Source organism: Barbatula barbatula (assembly GCF_947034865.1).
Source record: "Barbatula barbatula genome assembly, chromosome: 23".
NCBI lineage: Eukaryota > Metazoa > Chordata > Actinopteri > Cypriniformes > Nemacheilidae > Barbatula > Barbatula barbatula.
Genome location: NC_136786.1, coordinates 7,549,954 through 7,571,928, shown reverse-complemented (window position 1 = coordinate 7,571,928; position 21,975 = coordinate 7,549,954). Strand labels below are relative to the sequence as shown.

Genomic DNA, 21,975 nt, shown 5'->3' with positions numbered 1-21,975 from the left:
AATTAGGAATCTTTAAAAAAAGACAGCAGGGAGATGCGGGTGGTGCGCCAGGAGGAGCAAAAACTAGTGTGTATAGTCACGATTAATGACGCAAAATAGTTCGTCATGACCTGAATCACGCCGGAATCTCAATAGTGACGTGAAACGGATTATCCTTACGCCAAATACTCTTTTATTACAATGCATGCTGTAAGTTTCCATGTTGGAGACGCCTGCGCAACGGATTGCTAAATGTGACTGCTTAGCAATGTGTTACGCACGCTCAACTTGCATGTGCGGCAGAGGTATGTGAACGGGAGAACCATTGGATGCCCGTGTCTCCATCAGTGCCAGTATTTCTCCATGAGGTCAGTGACAGACTCCGGCTTCTCCAAATCATTGCGCAGACGGCGCACAAACTGAAGACTCTCTGTGTCTGCTGTTGTCTATCTTTGGTGAACACCTTATTGGAAAAGGCGTTTGGAGCGGTGTGATTATATCGTCGTTTGCGCAGCTGGATTTTCGGTGCAGGGTGCCGAATTCAGCACCACGGCTGCGGACAGCTCCCGTTTCCCCCTGACGCGCGTCTGGATGGCTGCTGCTCGCGTCGCTCTGTCGCTCCTCTGATCCGCTCTCTTCGCAATGGCATCACACGGGTTTTGGTTTATGGGGGCTGAAAATGCGGGTGGAAGCCCTAGCCAAAGCCCCAACACCCGTAAGTGAAACAGTATTTTCAGATAAGAGTAAACCTGCGCTGTAAGATATGAGCACAGGTTGCTGTTTTTATACTAGTATATTAAATTACAAGACCTATGATGTTATATTATATTATCTAATGTGAGATGATAATTTAGGTCAGCATCTAAATGTCAACGCCAAGCGATAGAATATTGATCGTCTTAATGGTAGTTTTTTTATGGTGGATCGAGCAGTTCGTGGTGTTAAAATCACATGCACTATCCTTTCAGCCAGAGCATGGTGTCAGGCGGCGGCCCAGAAATTCTCCGGAGGCATCGGCACCAAATTATGTGGTACGTTTTTTACCATGCAACCTAAATGTTAGATGGTCACTTGTGCTTCTCCATATTGCAAGAATAAAATGCGGAACAAAACAATACACTCTTATAATGGACGGATTAAAACAAAAAATAAACTCTATTTAAAATTTCTTTCGGAAGCTTTGTTAAATGTCGGCGAGGCTGAAAAGGCAGCTCAAGCACCAGTTAAATCAGAAGATGGGTCTACAGCCGAGAGCTGTGGATGTAATAAACCATGCAACTGCTCCAAAGCCACAGCATGCTTCTCTGATCTCTATTCAACAGGTAAATCACCACAAACCATATCACCTATATCACTGCATCCATGCCAGAAATCACACTTAGAAAGAAGGCAAAAATGCATTAATATTACATGGTTAACAACAGTAAAAAACGTATGTCGATTCGATCATTCAGATGCGTCATACGTAAAGAAACATGTATAGATTTTTTGTTCACTTATATGACAATTGTAAATATATAAAAACATCATAAAATATATATAGGCTAATGAAATACAGATTGATTTGCCTCAAATAACACTATTATTTGTCGTACATTTTTTTATTTTAATTATATGTATTTTTGGAGCTATTTCTGGATAATATCGTATTGTTGATAATCCTTGTTGTTATTGCAACATATCCAATGTGATGTATTAAAGCGTAGTTTTCTAGAATTGAGATTGTCCTTAGTTGTTTTCAAGGTTAAATGACGCGTTCACTTGACGCCTTTTTAAATGATTGTTATTGTAATGCAATAACGATGTTGTTATTTTTTACAGATCTTTTACCTGCATTGGACGGAGACGCGAAGACTTTGAATTTTCTGCAGGAGGTTGTGGATATATTGCTGGCTTATGTAGTGGAATCTTTTGACAGGTCAACGAAAGTGATCGATTTTCACTATCCAAATGAATTGCTTCAAAGGAATAATTGGGAGCTTTCGGACGAACCCGAGTCTTTAGATGATATTCTCATCAGCTGTCGAGCTACATTAAAATACGCCATCAAAACCGGTAAAAGTCTCTTCTTTTTTAAATGATCACGAATGTGCGAACATGATGTTGTTATTCTGTAAAGCATTTATTTTGCTGTTTGAAATTGAAATAAATGTCTTATATCAAATAGCTTATATTTTTTGAAGCTAATATTTTGTACGTATTGAAGGACTATAGGACAGATGACTAAAACAGAAGCGTCAATGTTTATTTGTGCCTGAAGGCAAGTCAGATGAGAACATGATGTGATATGAAATTCATGCCTCCATTATTTTCTCTAAGGGATTTTTACCGGATAAACATTCTTTTTGATAAGCAATATATCAATGAATTCTCAGTTCTACTAATTATTATGATCATTACTGTAAAAAGCAGCGTTTATTGATTGATTTACGCGTGACCTTAACTGTTTTAGATATAAAGCAGTATGTGTATATTGTCTTTCCACATAAATGAATTAAATGTGTATTTAGATATATTTCTAATTTTTGTGTCTAGCGCACCCCAGGTATTTCAATCAGCTTTCCACTGGATTAGACATGGTTGGTCTGGCTGCAGACTGGCTAACGTCCACTGCCAACACCAACATGTGAGTGTCTGTCCCTTTATATGGAAACAAAAAGCAAATTGTGATCATTTTTGTAACTCCATTAATATTGTTGTGGCCTGATCTTTGCTATCGGGGCTTTACCGCATATGTCGAAAATAATTTAATTTAATTCAATCTATCCTTAGATAGCCTCTTTTATGGTGCTCGGGGCCATTAACAGAAAGAAAAAAGGAGAAATAATTTAAAATAACTTTATTCAAGCAAAAACAAAAAGTAATTTTATTTTCGGATCTCCTTTTGACTGTTTAATATTATAACATACTTATTACATGATAATAACAATGTTATATCTTTGTAATGCTTATTGTGGAAAAACAATATATAGAGTGTCTATAGAGCTGGTTTAATACATTCTAATCTATTATCTTAAAACAATAAGTCGATTATTTAAAAATGCAAACAATAAAAAATGGTAATGACAGATCATAGTAAATTCGGCAAACTGTTGGAAAATTCTCTGAAACATCACTTGTGACTTTGTTCTGGGTTGTGTAACTTGGCCATGTGACTGGCATGTAAACAGGTTCACATATGAGGTGGCTCCAGTCTTCGTTCTGTTGGAATATGTTACGTTGAAGAAGATGAGAGAGATCATTGGCTGGCAGGATGGCCGTGGTGATGGAATATTCTCACCAGGTATGCAGCTGTCAATCTCAATGACCTTCCTTATTCCGCAGTACTCTACGGGCTTGGGGTGTTATGTAGAAATGCAAGCACATGAACTGTGAGGTCTGATTGCTTGATCTATAATGTTTGGAATACCAGCTCAAATGGAGACAATCGCAATAACAGTGCACGTTTTACAAGTATAATCAGATATCGTATTGAATCATGGTAGATAAAGAAAATTCTGATTGGTGCACAGCTTGAATAAAAAGATTGCTTTATACTCCTCTAGGTGGTGCCATTTCCAACATGTATGCTATGTTACTGGCTCGCTACAAGATGTTTCCTGAGGTGAAGGAGAAAGGAATGTCATCTGTTCCCAGACTGGTGGCCTTCACATCTGAACATGTATGTTCATTTTTCTGTCTCACTTTGTATCTCAACTGATAGAGGGCAGTGCTAACAATGCCAAGGTCATGAGTTTGATTCCCAACACGAAAAGAAACTGATAACTCATTTTATAGCTCTATACCTGTACTGTATGACAACAATTGATTTTGTTTATTATGTTATTTCTCCAAACAAATTGATTTAAAAAAAATAAGACTTGACCTCCTTGAGTATTGAACCCCTAATGCTAATATTGTTGAAAATTACCACTGGGTATTGAGAAATTGAAAACAAGCACAATTTCAGATTTTAATGAAATCCTTCATTATTAATGATATAATCAGGAAAACAATTAGAATGAATTGAAATTACAGCATGGAAAAAACCAACAAGATTTTCTTTGAATTTTGTTTATCCACATTTGGCTGCATATACCTGAGCTGATGTGACCTCAGAAAATTTGTGCAAAATCTGATGATTTATCTCATGATTCAAGCATGATTCTTAAAAGTTTTCATAATGTTTCTTGACTGCTTTAATAAATAACAATAATACATCATGTTACTTTTTCAAAGAATTAAGAAATGCTTACATTTGATCATAACTTCTTACAGTTTAACATCTGTCCAAGAAATCCCTGATTTTTTCAATAGAAATATAGTATAGAAATATAAACTATACTGGAATGCTTACTGTTAAGTTTTGTGGGAGTAAGTTTAACGGCAGTGTATATTACAATGTCTGTGCAGCAATTCTGCCATTTCCGCTTATGTGTTGACATTCATTCAGTTAAAACACTCCACAGGGAAATTGTCTGTGATCAACAGTTAGAAAGAGCTTCATCCAAACGTTTCTTCTGAGAGAATTATCTGCCGTACTGTATATAAAAGTAATGTACAGTGGCAGAGATGTATTTAAGAGTTGATTTCACTGATGAGTCATTATATTTCAGAGTCATTTCTCAGTCAAGAAAGGAGCAGCCGCTCTTGGAATCGGTACAGAAAGTGTCATCTGTATTAAAGTTGATGAGAGGTGAGTCTGGATGATCACTACTGATGCAAGGCTTCATCAATGCAGCATTGAGTCATGTTATAATCACTAAACCATATGACTTCAGCTTTACTGCTCTCATTTCCGGCAGGGGTAAGATGATCCCGTCTGACCTTGAAAGGAGGATAGTTGAAGCCAAGCAGAAGGTAATGTCAATGACCGTATATCCAGGTGTTTCTCTTGAATCTGTTTGAATAATCTGAGCGTGTGATTTCTGGTCGCTGTGGTAACACGTGTCTGACTGACCGGCCGGTTTCTGTATCGCAGGGAGACGTGCCATTCTTTGTCAGCGCCACAGCCGGCACCACGGTTTATGGTGCCTTTGATCCTCTGATCGCCATAGCGGACATCTGTAAGAAATATGATATCTGGATGCATGTGGATGTGAGTAGATCTGTTCTTCTGGATTTAAACGACTTCATGGATGTGATCCAGTGAACCAAGGACAGAGAATGATCCAAGAGTGATGTTGGCAGAGAGTGTAGGGATTTTATATTAACCCCACACCGTTTATGTTACGGATGTGAATGATAAAAAGCAGCTTTTAGAAGAGATGTGTGGGATCAGATTTAGAGTTTCTATCCGTCTATCTGAACAAACAAACAGATGAACATGTGAATAGATTTATAAAGAAGGACTCACCCACGTCATATATGGACTTGTTATTATCTACTAAGACCATTGTCCGTTTTACGGAAGTCGTGTCACTCGGCAGTCATGTTTGTAGTTTAATGACTTCCTGCTTCATGGATGACAGTGACCAGAGCCGTTTAAAAAGTTACGACACTCGCAGAGACGTCCGTTGGTAGAATGCGGAAGTAACTTGTGTCATGGAGTGACCAATAGTTCCAAACACTGAAGCCCATTCATTTCAATGTCTCCAAAACGCATTTGCTGTACAGTTGGTGAAATAACGGCATGTTTATAAATTTTAAGAAGTTGGTGGATATGGATCTTATATTAAGATATTTATATATCTTAAATTCATATTACTAAGAGTACACAATGTGCTAATTTATTTAGAAAACTGTATTCAAATATAGTTGCTGTTGTATGTCCCGCTAAAATCCATTCAAATAGGTTTAACAGCACGGATTTGTTTGGCACTATTGAGCGCTCCATTGACCACATGACCACGCAGCAGTGAGATCAAAGCGAGTCGCAACGCTATTTTTCAACGGCTCTGATAGTGACCATTGACAACAGGAAGTGGGAGTGTCCAGAAAACTTACAAATGATACATGAAAGAAACGACTGACCGATATTGGTTGCTGCTTTAACAAACTTTTTTCACATTTTTAGAAAAGGTAGAAATCCATTAATTTGTAGTTTGGGATAAAACGAATAGTAAATTTAGCACCCACGTCATAAATGACCATCGTCATCTGAAATTCCTTCAGTCAGGCTGTGTATGTATTGTGTACATACAGAATGTGTATTCCTTCTCCCGACCCTCATAAGATGAACAGCGATATCTTATTGTCTCATTTTTCTGGATTCGCTGTGACTTACAGCCTGTGGCATTTCAACAGTCACAGACACACATTAAGTCTGAATGCTGGAGCTCAAACCAATGTATTGTGTTTGGATGCACTTCATCTGAACTAAATGCCTCCGTTAGACATTTTCCCTCCATCGCTGGTACAGATGAGATGACCTGCAGCTAGAGCTACATCATCTAAACTCTTGCACTCTGTTTCTGTGAAATAAGAAGTGTATTGAAAAATTGCCTGCAAAGAAAGCCATTTTTTTCCTGCACAAGACAAAATGTGTAGATACTGTAAGTATTATGCAGTGTTAAGTGCCTACAGAACGTCTTGGTTACGTATGTAACCTGCGTTCCCTGATGGAGGGAACGAGACGTTGTGTCGAACCGACAGACGGGGTTTGACTTGAGAACCTATCAACTTCTGACTATTTTGAAAAGACCAATGAAATTGGCGAATGAAATTTGCATGCCGGACTCCGCCCCCGGATATCCGGGTATAAAAGGGAGACAGCGTGCTGCATTCATTCACCTTTTGTGCTGAGGAGCCTGAGAGCATCTCTTGACTGCTGCAGCGGGCGGCAAGTGTTGTGGCATGAGGGACACAATGTCTCGTTCCCTCCATCAGGGAACATAGGTTACATACGTAACCGAGACGTTCCCTTTCTGTCGGTCTCTCGACGTTGTGTCGAACCGACAGATGGGGTTCCCATGGAAAACGGCACAGCACTATGCCGCGTCACAATCTCGAGTGAAGCGACGGTGACTGGCCTAGGCGTGTCAGACGCGAGCGCTAGCGTGAAATTGTAACCATCCAGTGGGTTTGGCAGGGCGTCCCAGAGCTTTGGCAAAGATGAGAGGCACTTGCCCTTCGGCCACCACAGACAGATGCCTTGTATCTCTAATGGCGAGAAGCCGTCCAGTACCGTAGGGCCACTGGGGAAGCGCTGTTCCCTGAAGGGGGATATGCGCTACGGAGACCACTTCCCACCGCAGGGAGGAGTATAGTGGAAACACCAACATGGTCTCGCCAACAGGGGAGAACTCATGGGAGGTAAGCGCGGACCAAGGTACCGCTAGGTGGATGTCCACCTGGAGGAGGTCATGGGTCACCACGAGGGGGACCATCTCATGAGGAAAACGTCAGACGGAACCACCCTGTTGGGGGGTTACTATGTGTGGGGCACTAGGTCCGGTTAGAGCTATCTGATAACTCAGCTGATACCCGGCCATAGGAGGCAGGGCTGCTCCGCACAGTCCGCCGCCATGGAGTGCTTAGTGATGGATGGAATGCCTGTTCTTCGCCCGAGGGGAAAGAAGTGAGGCTGAATTAGCGCACTGACCCACCCGGAAAGGGCACAGGACCTGTGCAATGAGGCTCACTGGGGGGAAGGCGTACTTCCGCTTGTCCCGCGGCCAGCTGTGCACTAGGGTATCCGTGCCGAGGAGGCAAACAAGTCCACCTGCGCCTGCCCGAACTGCACCCAAATGAGCTGAACTGCGCGGGGGTGGAGTCGCCACTCTCTCCGAGGCGTCGACTGACGAGAGAGCGCATCGGCTGTCTGGTTCAGGTCGCCCGGGATGTGTGTGGCACGCAGGGACTTCGTCACCTGTTGACTCCACAGGAGGAGGCGTCGGCGAGTTGCGTAGTTCTGTCTGACCTGTCATCACCTGCTGCCAGGGGTGCAAGTAAAACCGCTAACAAGTCTTGGCAATTGAATGCCAGCTCAGGCAGGGGCCCGTCCACAGACCCTATACTGCATGCCCGTTGCACACCCACCCCAACCCTACGAGGAGTCCCGTAAAAAAAGGTAATTGAATACCAGGGGGTTAGGATGCGACGGCAGAGAGGCGTGATGACGATACGCCTGCTTCCTGTGTGCCACGCTCTCCAGGGAACTCGTCTCTGTAGCCATTGCTGGAGCGGTCTCATGTGCATCAACCCGAGGGGGACCACCCCCGCCGAGGATGCCATGTGCCCCAGGAGCCTCTGAAATAATTTCAAGGGGACCGCTGGTTGCTGTCTGAGAAGGCTCAAACAGTTCAGCACTGACTGTGCGTGCACTAGGGTGAGTCGTGCCGTCATGGAGTCAGAGTCGAGTTCCATACCGAGAAAAAAGGGAGCTCTGCACCCGGGAGAGCTGGCTCTTCTCTCGGTTGACCCGTAATCCCAATCGGTCGAGGTGCCGGAGCACTAAGTCCCTGTGTGTACACAACAGATCTCACGAGTGTGCCAAGATAAGCCAGTCGTCGAGAAATTTGAGTACCCGCACACCGCTCTCCCTGAGGGGAGCGAGGGCGGCTTCCACGACCTTCGTAAAGGCCCGTGGAGACAGGCCGAATGGGAGGACCCTGTACTGATATGCCCGTCCCTCGAAAGCGAACCGTAGGAACGGCCGATGACAAGGGAGAATCGACGCAGCTCAACGCACCGTCGAGGTGAGAATGCTGAGGGCTGGCTATGCTTATACTCTGCACTGCGCGTCACCGTGACGCAATGTCGAGTCGCCGGACAGACTCCGGAACCGCCCCCCCAGGTGGCCGCCGTCTGCAGCACAAGTGCACCGCGACGTCACGCGCCACCTGGGGTACGTCGACGTAGCCCCTAGCTGCCCCCCCATCGAGGGAAGAGAAAGTGACAGAGTCAGTGTGACGGAAAACGCGCCGAAAAGGGGGCGTTCCCAATCTTACTGAGCTCTTCATGCACCTCGGGGACAAAAAGGCACAGGGGCTGGGGAAGGAGCAAGACAGCAAGGTGCCGTCTTTTAGGGAGTGGCGGGGTGCCGTCTTTTTCCGTCAGCCGGTCGCTCACGGAAATCTTCATCAACTTCTGACTATTTTGAAAAGACCAATGAAATTGGCGAATGAAATTTGCATGCCGGACTCCGCCCCCGGATATCCGGGTATAAAAGGGAGACAGCGTGCTGCATTCATTCACCTTTTGTGCTGAGGAGCCTGAGAGCATCTCTTGACTGCTGCAGCGGGCGGCAAGTGTTGTGGCATGAGGGACACAATGTCTCGTTCCCTCCATCAGGGAACATAGGTTACATACGTAACCGAGACGTTCCCTTTCTGTCGGTCTCTCGACGTTGTGTCGAACCGACAGATGGGGTTCCCATGGAAAACGGCACAGCACTATGCCGCGTCACAATCTCGAGTGAAGCGACGGTGACTGGCCTAGGCGTGTCAGACGCGAGCGCTAGCGTGAAATTGTAACCATCCAGTGGGTTTGGCAGGGCGTCCCAGAGCTTTGGCAAAGATGAGAGGCACTTGCCCTTCGGCCACCACAGACAGATGCCTTGTATCTCTAATGGCGAGAAGCCGTCCAGTACCGTAGGGCCACTGGGGAAGCGCTGTTCCCTGAAGGGGGATATGCGCTACGGAGACCACTTCCCACCGCAGGGAGGAGTATAGTGGAAACACCAACATGGTCTCGCCAACAGGGGAGAACTCATGGGAGGTAAGCGCGGACCAAGGTACCGCTAGGTGGATGTCCACCTGGAGGAGGTCATGGGTCACCACGAGGGGGACCATCTCATGAGGAAAACGTCAGACGGAACCACCCTGTTGGGGGGTTACTATGTGTGGGGCACTAGGTCCGGTTAGAGCTATCTGATAACTCAGCTGATACCCGGCCATAGGAGGCAGGGCTGCTCCGCACAGTCCGCCGCCATGGAGTGCTTAGTGATGGATGGAATGCCTGTTCTTCGCCCGAGGGGAAAGAAGTGAGGCTGAATTAGCGCACTGACCCACCCGGAAAGGGCACAGGACCTGTGCAATGAGGCTCACTGGGGGGAAGGCGTACTTCCGCTTGTCCCGCGGCCAGCTGTGCACTAGGGTATCCGTGCCGAGGAGGCAAACAAGTCCACCTGCGCCTGCCCGAACTGCACCCAAATGAGCTGAACTGCGCGGGGGTGGAGTCGCCACTCTCTCCGAGGCGTCGACTGACGAGAGAGCGCATCGGCTGTCTGGTTCAGGTCGCCCGGGATGTGTGTGGCACGCAGGGACTTCGTCACCTGTTGACTCCACAGGAGGAGGCGTCGGCGAGTTGCGTAGTTCTGTCTGACCTGTCATCACCTGCTGCCAGGGGTGCAAGTAAAACCGCTAACAAGTCTTGGCAATTGAATGCCAGCTCAGGCAGGGGCCCGTCCACAGACCCTATACTGCATGCCCGTTGCACACCCACCCCAACCCTACGAGGAGTCCCGTAAAAAAAGGTAATTGAATACCAGGGAGTTAGGATGCGACGGCAGAGAGGCGTGATGACGATACGCCTGCTTCCTGTGTGCCACGCTCTCCAGGGAACTCGTCTCTGTAGCCATTGCTGGAGCGGTCTCATGTGCATCAACCCGAGGGGGACCACCCCCGCCGAGGATGCCATGTGCCCCAGGAGCCTCTGAAATAATTTCAAGGGGACCGCTGGTTGCTGTCTGAGAAGGCTCAAACAGTTCAGCACTGACTGTGCGTGCACTAGGGTGAGTCGTGCCGTCATGGAGTCAGAGTCGAGTTCCATACCGAGAAAAAAGGGAGCTCTGCACCCGGGAGAGCTGGCTCTTCTCTCGGTTGACCCGTAATCCCAATCGGTCGAGGTGCCGGAGCACTAAGTCCCTGTGTGTACACAACAGATCTCACGAGTGTGCCAAGATAAGCCAGTCGTCGAGAAATTTGAGTACCCGCACACCGCTCTCCCTGAGGGGAGCGAGGGCGGCTTCCACGACCTTCGTAAAGGCCCGTGGAGACAGGCCGAATGGGAGGACCCTGTACTGATATGCCCGTCCCTCGAAAGCGAACCGTAGGAACGGCCGATGACAAGGGAGAATCGACGCAGCTCAACGCACCGTCGAGGTGAGAATGCTGAGGGCTGGCTATGCTTATACTCTGCACTGCGCGTCACCGTGACGCAATGTCGAGTCGCCGGACAGACTCCGGAACCGCCCCCCCAGGTGGCCGCCGTCTGCAGCACAAGTGCACCGCGACGTCACGCGCCACCTGGGGTACGTCGACGTAGCCCCTAGCTGCCCCCCCATCGAGGGAAGAGAAAGTGACAGAGTCAGTGTGACGGAAAACGCGCCGAAAAGGGGGCGTTCCCAATCTTACTGAGCTCTTCATGCACCTCGGGGACAAAAAGGCACAGGGGCTGGGGAAGGAGCAAGACAGCAAGGTGCCGTCTTTTAGGGAGTGGCGGGGTGCCGTCTTTTTCCGTCAGCCGGTCGCTCACGGAAATCCCCATGTCACCCGCGCTGCTAGCAAACGAGGTGGTGGCAGGCTCTTAAAAGAACACAGCCACCCGTGACTGCAACGTCTGAATAGCCATCCGCCCGCAGTGCGGGCAGGATTTTCCACAACGGCTGTGTCAGCGTGAGGCAGACATCATGTCCCTCCCCCTCCTCAATGAGTATGTTGCAACCGTGAGGACAGCGAGACATGCTGCGCTGTAGAAATGTGCTCTTTTAGAGAGAAAAACACCTCTGGAACCGCTGAGACGCCAGGGGAAGTCACTGATGAGGGACAGTCCGCTGCACCACGTCGAGAAATCAGCTCTTTTAGAAGTATTGTCATCAGATGCGAAGGCTCCGAAGAACAAAAGGTGGATGAATGCAGCACGCCGTCTCCCTTTCATACCCGGATATCCGGGGGTGGAGTCCGGCATGCAAATTTAATTCGCCAATTTCATTGGCCTTTTCAAAATAGTCAGAAGATGATAGGTTCTCAAGTCAAACCCCATCTGTCGGTTCGACACAACGTCGAGAGACCAACAGAAAAGGAACTGTAGATGGCATAGTTTCTGTGCTATGGAGTCACTAACAAATTGTTATTTAATTCAAATATATTTTAATGTAATAAATAAACCTGCTCAACTTTTACCACAATTCCCTTCATTAATATACATAAAGTAAGATCTGTTTAAAACTTCTGTGACAAGCAATGACCTTCACACAATGACAAACATTTTGCTTTTAAGATGAGATGTAAGTTTAGTGTTAAGTGAAGGCCTATGTGTTTGTATAGGGAGCGTGGGGTGGAAGTTTGCTGATGTCCCGTAAACACAGATGGAAGCTCAATGGAGTTGAGAGGTATGCATTTAGTATGAATCCACAGATTTAAGTATTTTAAAGGCAGCAGCTGGGTTTATGAATTTGCTATTAATAATTTTTTAGTATTTAGTTTTTTACAAAAGATAGAAATGCAAGTGTATTAAAAACCATTGCATGTTGATGAAATGTATCTGATTTGTTATCCATGTTGTCCCTTTAAGAGCAAACTCCATGACCTGGAACCCTCATAAAATGATGGCTGTGCCATTGCAATGCTCTGCTCTGCTGGTTCGAGAAGAGGTAAGACTCAATGTGTGTCCATTCATACAAGCCACAACAAACACAACGTTTTTTTTCAGAGCTCGTGTAACTTTACTGAACCCCTTTTGCAATGACTTCAGTGGGGGATTTAGTGGATGTATGAAGTCAATTCTCCAGGTGTCCGTGTCGACATACTCGTGCAATGTTTGATCATCCGAAAGTGCAGCAGTACTTGTTTAATAGAATGATTGTTTTGTAATCTTTGTTTGCTCTTGTTGTTTTTTATTCTAGGGTCTGATGCAGAGCTGTAACCAGATGCAGGCCTGTTATCTCTTCCAGCAGGACAAGCATTATGATCTCTCATATGACACAGGAGACAAGGCCCTGCAGTGTGGACGTCATGTGGACATCTTTAAACTCTGGCTGATGTGGAGAGCCAAGGTATGAGGAGAAATGTCTGAATTTAATTTGAATGTTTACTAAAAAGTATTTTACGTATTTCTTATGGCTGCGTTGGTTATATTGACATAAAATAAGCAACTTAAAGCTTTTGAATAGAAAATGTGCATTGGAAGGGAGACTTGTGATGTTTTTTAAATAACGTATACATTTTGAATATATGGATCCATGCTGTTATTTGTCGGTCAAAGGATGACTTTAAAAACCACAATGATAATAATATCACTTAAACAACATATCTACATATTTCTTGATTTTATAAAAAAAAATCTTGATAATTATGAGTCACACTCTTTATTTATTACTGCATTTCTGAAATATATAACCAAAAATTATTAAAAAGTGCTTGTTAACTTTGACAAAAGTACAGCGTTTTATCCATTAGCTGAAAAATTGCAAATTTGGACATCCGAGGTTTTGGAATTACAGTGACTGTATACTGTTTGTGATCTCTCTGGACACAAGCCCTTGTTTAAATAAACACAGCTTTTCTTTGACTTTCTTCTTTGAAGGGCACTATTGGTTTTGAAGCTCAGATTGACAAATGTCTGGAGCTGTCAGAATATCTCTACAACAAGATAAAGGACAGAGAAGGATATCAGATGATCTTCGATGGGAAGGCAAGTTTTTATATTTAAATAGGTTGTTGCAGCTTGTTTGCTATTTCAATTTATAATAAAAACGTATGTTTCTGTAAATATTTATTTCAGGGCTGGGCAAGTTAAAATGTTTTTGTCACGTTAACGCATTAATTAATTAATGCCGACAATTATTTTATCGTGCATTAACGCACTTTTTTAAGTATTATGTTATTTCGAAAGTCCGTTGCTCACTGGCTCTGAAACGTACAGACAAACCATGGGTCACAGAAGGGGTGGGATGTTGATCGGTACTGGCTTGGGATGGGCGTCAAAACGCGTCTCAACCAATGAGAGTATTTGCTGAAGCATGCATATAAACCAGGAACACCAGAACTGAATGGAAAGGTACCGAACTCTAATATGGATATTTCATTAACGGTGGAGTTGATAGAAAAAATCACTCCATTTGGTCTACCCTCCTTCGGCCAAGCACTTGTCTATCCGTGCCCTCGCCCCACAAAGATGTTGTATATGCAGGGGAAAGAGGTTTATTTAATGCAATTAATGATAAAGCGGAAGGAAATCAATAGCCTGCAGAATCCAAAAAATCCCCGGCTAAGGTACAAAAAAGCAACAATAAGGAATTGTGTTGTATTTAAAGGCGGGGTGTCCGATTTCCGAATTACGCTTGTTTATACAAAGTCAGGCCGAGCAATAAGGCAATAAGGTACACAGTGCACAGGACGGACATTAGTCGAGCCGAACACTGACAAAAGCAAAATATGGGGGTAAGGGTGTGTTTGTTTTGGTGATTTGAACATCAACAATGGCAAAGAGAAATTGGACACCCCGCCTTTAAACACGCGAGCCTAGTATAGAGTCAGAGTCCAAACTACTTAACTGAGTTCTCTTTCAAGTCTTACACTGAAATGGACAAATGAACACAAAATTACATAAAAATTTCCATATTAGCAAGGGTCAGTGTTAAAGTAGCCCGTTTTATGAACGTTTACAGCTGGAAAACAAAACGGATGCCTCACAGTATTAGATCCGTATATCTGTATAAAGCGCTGTTAAAGGGGCAGCAGCATAATAAAGATCTCTGTTTATGATGTTCATCAAACAACAAAGTACGGGCCCAAAACACTCACTCATATTAAAGGATTTGTGTCCTCCTTATATGAATTGTTAAGATAAAGAAGAAAGTAGCATACAATACTTTAGTTGTTAAATATGTACTTAAGACACAGTGCACTTTACACTTTGTGTTGAAAGAGAGTTTATGTAAAAGCAATAAAATCAATAATCATCATAACTTATTTTTCTATATCAAACTAGACAGTTAATGCCCTGGCAGTGGCAGATAGCTTTGTTTTTTTATTTAATTTGATTATATTAATGTTAAGGTTGAGATTTACAATAAATATTTTGTTATAAAAAGCACATTATTTGTTTAAAGTGTTTGCAAACCAAATCTTATTGCACTTTTGTTCAGATAGCAGTACTGTAAAATATAAGTGCCAAAGACACTACTTTTGAATTCATTATTGAATTTTATGCTTAACAATTCGATTAATTGCGATTAATCACAGAAAAGTCATGCGATTGATGCCATGTTTAACTCGTTGCCCTGCACTCATTTCTTTATTTCGTTTTTGAGGATTTATTCTAAATGTATCAATTATATATTTTTCATCATTTCAGAGTCATTTTCTCTGAGAACAAAGCAAACTTTTCCTTATACATCATAAACAAACATTCTTTCTGAATTTAAATGTTGTCAAGAAATCATTTTTAAAGTAATTTTTCCAACGTTTGACTAATCCACCTGACACAAAATGTTACACCCTTGAAATGACTGAGCAGTCGTCTGAGGCTCATTTAAATGTAAATTTTTTTTGGTGCCAACGTGACAAAATTATTTGGCTGGAGGCTCCACTGTCAATGTACCCTTGTGCAGCTCGAGCCACATAAGCCTGGAACATTTCAGTCCGATCGAATAACATTTAACATTTCAGGACCCGATGTTATGTACAGCAATCTCTTTTTGAATTTCACGTTGAACACGGTGAGGTACGATCTCTGTATTTCATCTGCTCGTACCACCGGCTGAATGAGTAATGAGCCTCTTTGGCAGCTGGGGGGGCGGGCTGGCGTGCGGAGGCATTCTTCTCCAGCGTGGTTCCCGGAGTCAAACAATGACCATGAGAGCTTCTAATGGACTGTAGTGTGTGTGGATGAACCTCTCGCTCAGCCTCTGGAACCCCTTCACAGCAATGCCTTTTCAGTGAATAGATTACATGCCTGCTTCACAACTGACAGCAACAAAAATTCCCATTATTGCCCCAGACGGCCCCTAATCACATATCCCGTCACGCATCTTTAATGGACTCCCTAGAGTGTTTTATTTATGCTAGTGTGCGTCGTACGTTAAAGTGAGTGATAGATGTGTGTATTGTGCGGACATGCAGCGATTCTTCATTTATTCTGAGCTTCTGTTCGTCTCCGCAGCCTCAGCACACCAACGTGTGTTTCTGGTACCTTCCACCGGGCGTACGCTACCTGGAGGATCAAGTGGAGAAAATGAAACGTCTGCACAAGGTGAGAACCAAACTCACACATTTTGGTCTCAATGCTATAGTTAAACGAGAAATTATAAGTGAAAAAAGGGAAATTGTTTGAATTTGATCAGGTCACATGGTTATTTTAATGTTTAAATTTTTTTAATATATTTTTTAGGCGGTTGATTCCATAATTATTACAGACGCAATGATACCGATAGCCGAAAGTGATATCTGCCCATACCAATAGTGAAGGTTCAATTCATATTTCTTCACTTTCTGAATGTTATAAATTAGTTATAAGCATCAGACTCACGGTGTTTCTTTACATTTAAAGAGCTTTTTTTGATTGATAGTGTGAAAAATGGAAAAATATATTGGTCGATATATCGGTACATCTCTAATTATGATTTAATCATTTAATCAATCAACGTAATTTATAATAAAGCATTTATAAACAACCAAAGTTAAAGAGAATAAAAAGTGCAACCAGGTACGGTAACACTTTATAATAACTGCACGCTATGAATCATTAGTTAAGCATCAGTAAATAGTTAATTGATCGTTTATGAAGCATTTGCACCATATTAATAGACATTAGTAAGCAGTTTATAAATACAGCTATAAATGCGTTATTCTTGATTTATAAGCATGTATATAATATACTTAATAATCAAATGTTCATACTTTATTAAGGATAAATTCATTATTTCTAAATTAAGGATTAAATTACTTACAAACCAGTTAGTTTGGAGTTGTCAGTGGTTCATGAGATCATGAAAAATTTAGTAAATGATTAATAAACTCTTTGAATGCACATTGATATATCTTATTATTCAGACATATAGTAACAGTTACTCAATGTTACTCACATTCCAGCTGTAATTCATGATTAGTTAAGGTAGTTATACAACTATTTTTTGTGAGCTCATCTAAAGTGAGGACTATTTATGCCTTGAGAGTTAAAGGCTCAGTTATCTTCTAAACAGAAAAAGGAAAAACACAACACAGAGGGATACAGAACATAGAAATATTTATTTCAAGAGGCAAAAGAAATTAAACTGTACATATTAAGGATTATAAAACGATTTAATATAAAATGACAAATAATTTTAACACAGCCATGAAGCTTGATGACATTTAAAAAAATGATTTTTATTTATTTGTACTTTTTTATTTTAAGTGCCAAAAATTCCACACAAAATCTTAATAAAAACAGAAATGCATAAAATAAATTCTACTTTTCACTACTTATACTTTCTTGAAATGTCATAAATCAGTAAATAGAGAGCAAACTCTCTGTCCGATTACCCATAAGCCTCCAGATCTGCTCCTTATAGGATCTCCAGGCCCTCTCAATATGCTGGGTATGGGCACCAGTGTGGGGATCTACATACCACCTGCTATTGTTGACAGTGTGATGGTTGTAACTTGGTATGGGGAGTATGCGATCACTGATAATTGATGACCCTGGCCTTACATGATGCTCAATCAAGGCACTAGAGGCACTTGCTTCTGTGTTGTGTTTTTCCCTTTTCTGTTTAGAAGATAACTGAGCCTTTAACTCTCATTTGTAAATGCTTTACAAGGCATAGTCCTTACTTTAGATGAGCTCACAAAAAATAGTTATCTAACAACTAGTAAATGTTTTATAACTACCTTAACTAATCATGAATTACAGCAGGAATGTGTGTTAATAAACCATTTATTAACACATTGAATAACTGTTATTATATGTCCGAATAATAAGATATATCGATGTGCATTCAAAGAGTTTATTAATCATTTACTAAAACATTCTAAATGATCTCATGAACCACTGACAACTCCCAACTGACTGGTTTGTAAGTAATTTAATCCTTAATTTAGAAATAATGAATTTATCCTTAATAAAGCATGAACATTTTATTATTAGGCATATTATATACATGCTTATAAATCAGTAATAATGCATTTATAACTGTATTTATAAACTGCTTACTAATGTCTATTAATATGGGGCAAATGCTTCATAAATTATCAATTAACTGATGCTTAACTAATGATTCATAGCGTGCAGTTATTATAAAGTGTTACCAAAAAAACATTGACGTCCCCTGTCAGAGTTGTGGGAGGGTCTGTCAATGTCAGGTGTCCATTCATTGGCTGGCAGTTATTCAGTCATGCCAACAAAGCTCTAATCTGCGATTAGGCCAGACAGATGGCATTATTCACCCGCCCTTCTCTCCTCACCTACCTGAAATTAGAGGGGTCATTCTTTACCTGGTACTAAAGATGCATACCATGTTTATCTCTCCTTTCCGATGTTTGATGGTGTTTTCCAAAGGCTCTTAGCAAAGTCACGCATGCTTTCAGCGATTATGGTGCAGTTCAGTCGGGCAAAAAAGCATCGCAGCTGTTTTTCTTGTCTTTGTGTACATGAATGAACACTGAACGGGTTCCAGTTTATCAAGGCTTGTTGAATAAAGATGGGATGGATTATGGAGGTGCTGGATACAGTCCACTGCTGATAATAGCTGGACACCTGCAATAGATTTCGGGGGGAAGTGAATGTAATTGTCCCATGATGAGAGGCTGTATGGCTTTTATTTGGATTACAGTCTCACATGCTGTCCAAAAACTACTACTTACCACGAACTAATCAGTTTACTTCTGCTTAAATGTAATCCAAGGTCAGAGTCTGGGGTTTTAGGACTTCAGTGCACATTTGGTACTGTTATTAAGAAAGAGAAGTTGAATTAATCTTTCATAAACTTTCTTCCTGGAGGTTTTTGGTAGTAATCATCTGCAGATATTTCAGCACCTAACATAGGTCAACAAAAAGATTTGTACTTTATTACATATTATTCAATATTTCGATTACTTTAAAGCATGCTTTCTGTTTCATTTTTAGTTAGCATAAAACTGTATTTTTAAAGAAATTTAGGAGCAAAGTTCTCAAAGACCTACAGAAAGTACACTGGGCGATTTACTTAATTTTTTGTATTTATTTGTTATTAAGATTGGAACCCAGTTTTTTTAAGTAAATTTTACACAAATAACACAAAATATTAAGTAATTCTACTAGTTGTTTGTACAGTATTATCTGATGGCTTGTCATGGTTGTCTAATGCCTGTGGCATACTACTTTTTTTTACGTGTACGCAAGTGTACGTGTACGGCTGAATGCACAGCCTTGCAAAGTATAATGCTTTTGACTCATATGCATACACACGTGTATTGATGCATGCGCATTGCGACATATTGCAATACCTCTCTGGGCCTACAGGGTTCAGGTTTTCTTTCACTACCTGTTGCTACATGGTGGTTAAACTACTGCAAGAAAGCTACCTGTGCTTCAAGCTTGTTAACAAAATTCCTGTGGTGTACGTGCGTACTATTCTGATGACGAAATTTGCGTCACTTTTACGCTGTCCATCACGCACACATGGAAAGAAACTATACTTCAGCCTTAAGAAAACTATTTCCCTATATAAATTGTATAAATAATCGAATGATTCCTTAAATGATCGCTCATTATTTTTTATTGATGACTTTTTTTTTGTTGTTGCAGGTTGCCCCCGTCATCAAAGCCAGAATGATGGAGTACGGAACGACCATGGTGAGCTATCAGCCGCAAGGAGACAAAGTCAACTTCTTCCGCATGGTCATCTCCAACCCAGCTGCGACATTTCAAGATATTGACTTCCTCATCGAAGAGATTGAGCGACTGGGCCAGGACCTTTAAAAACTCACGGAACCCAAACCCCTTATTTTCATGTCCCTGGACGGATCTTGATTTGTTGTGAATGTAACGGTAACTATTTGATTCCTCTCCTCCTAAGTCACTCAAAGATAGTATGATAAAAAAACGACACGTTGAAAAGATTTGTAATGTAGTGTTGTTGTGGGCTTCACGGTCCAAAGCCCTGTTCAAGTGTTATGTCAGCTTTTACTGTATATTTTATTGTCTTTGAAATGAATTTGTTTATATGTGTTTAGTGAGTATATGAAGAGTATTTGCATCTATTCAGTGCCGGTCGTAAGATTCTAGTTATTCAAAGTGCCAGATGACATTGATATATATAAGAATATTCAAATAGTATTTAAGAAAAAAATCATCTTATCTTGAGCACTTTTACTTTTGCAGCTGCAGACAATGCATGGATTATTTTTATGAACTGGACAACATTCAAAATCATGAAAATAGTTTTTTTATGAAATTCATATTGTTTAAAAACAAATTAAACAAATTATTTAAATATAAAAGTACTGCCAACACTTTTAGTGAAGACTAATGTTATATAAACATGTCTATAGCACAAATCCAATTTAAGAATATATTTAACCCTATGTGAAAAAAACTATTATCAAATTTAGAAAATATATTAAAGACCCCATAGAAAATTGGTCCCCTGCAATCCTGTCTGAAGCGTGGCAGAGGTGATCGTCAGTGTGACAACAGCCAATCACAATGTTTTCTCTGATGTTGCTTAAACGCAATTGGCTGGCGCCTGCGCTAGGTTATTTTATGGGGTCTTTAATTGTCCAGATGGTTTTTATATCCATGTTGGTGCTTACAGCTTGCTGATAATCACTTCAAATGCCAAAAATAAATGAACCCTCAAACTTTACCATTGAAACAACAGCAAATGTACATTATATATACACCAAAATTTGCAATAGGACTGTAGTAAAAAGCTTTCCTACATAAATAGTTGTATTGAATATATAAATGCATCTATTTATCAATGTATTTATTTAGCTTTGTTATACAGATCATAGACTATCCAGGTTATCTAATATCTTAATACGTCATGTACAAATTCAAAGAAGAAATACATATATTTAGCTTAGTTAGGGTTCTGCCCTGTGATCGTGTGTAAATAGACTTTTGATGTTCTTGAAGTACATTTCTATGTGAATACGTGTATGTACTGTATATAAGGCAGAGTCTATTTGTGTGGTAAATTATATTATTTTCTATATTCAAAAAAGGAATATTGAATCATAAAAGCTAGATACATTTAGCTTGTGTGTCAGTGTGTGTCAGATACATGATGTAGGTGTTAAATGTGATGACTATGTTAACTGCAATGACACACGTACGAAGGATCTGGCTTTAAATGCATTTTAAAATAGAAATGATTATTATTATCACAGTTTCAGTGGTTAACTTAACCAATGCTGGTTGTATTTGTGCCCAAGTGAAAAACTTCACATCCTGTGCCAGTTTGTATTTTTATGTGTTTGTAACTGTATTGCCTTAGATTAATTGCCAGTATTGTCTAGTTCTCCGAAAGAGGAGTCTGTGCACTTTAGCTTCTATGTATGATAATCTGTCCAATGGATGTTCTTACTTTGATGTTTTATGAAACTGAGTGTTGTGCGAATGTGTCCCGGCTTTGACATCCGTTCAGGATGAAAGTCGAAATGTAATTTCTTTGTAGACGTGCTGACGTTACGTTACTACCTGTATCCGTACATAACGGAAAAGCAATGCAGATTTGGTCACTTTGAGATTTATTTCTGTCACACTTCAGAATCGGCAAGCTCCGTCACTTAATTTTTGTATTTTAATATGTTATAATCCTGCCAAACGTATTTGCATCCACCTGGTATTCTTGAAACGCCCATCGTGTCATCTTTTTCACCGCTGCTTCCAATCCTCTCTCTTTGCACGTGCATGCACGCCTTGCCTTCCGAGCTTGTGAAATACAATCCCATATATATTTAGTGTAACCAGATGTTAGTCTAGTGGCGATATGGATAGCATAGCTTCAAATATAGTACTCTGTTGCTAGCTTGCTCTCTCTGTATTAGCATAACCGATGTATTTATCCGCTAAGCATGTTCTGTGTTGCTAGAAGCTTTTGCGACTATCTCTCTATCTTTCTCTCTGTCTTTCGCTTTCGTTGTTATCTGCAGCTTTCTAATATTA

At 41.6% G+C, this 21,975-nt stretch overlaps 1 protein-coding gene across 1 annotated transcript; it reads left to right on the top strand.

Annotated features, from left to right (window-relative positions):
• The first annotated feature begins 30 nt into the window (after window positions 1-30).
• On the top strand, window positions 31-20,391 carry gad2 (glutamate decarboxylase 2). The gene is made up of 16 exons (XM_079447633.1): window positions 31-694; window positions 948-1,010; window positions 1,158-1,301; window positions 1,801-2,034; window positions 2,515-2,605; window positions 3,150-3,262; window positions 3,525-3,640; window positions 4,575-4,654; window positions 4,764-4,818; window positions 4,940-5,056; window positions 12,168-12,232; window positions 12,415-12,493; window positions 12,746-12,895; window positions 13,426-13,533; window positions 16,006-16,095; window positions 19,609-20,391. The coding sequence occupies exons 1-16, from the start codon at window positions 622-624 to the stop codon at window positions 19,780-19,782; spliced, it is 1,752 nt and encodes a 583-aa protein (XP_079303759.1). The 5' UTR covers window positions 31-621; the 3' UTR covers window positions 19,783-20,391.
• Window positions 20,392-21,975: the final 1,584 nt, after the last annotated feature.

Bases quoted from the DNA above. Each gene is read 5' to 3' on its own strand.
- gad2 (XM_079447633.1), top strand. From the start codon at position 622: ATGGCATCACACGGGTTTTGGTTTATGGGGGCTGAAAATGCGGGTGGA. The intron at 695-947 runs GTAAGTGAAACA...CTATCCTTTCAG, and splicing joins TAGCCAAAGCCCCAACACCC to CCAGAGCATGGTGTCAGGCG. The intron at 2,606-3,149 runs GTGAGTGTCTGT...GCATGTAAACAG, and splicing joins TCCACTGCCAACACCAACAT to GTTCACATATGAGGTGGCTC.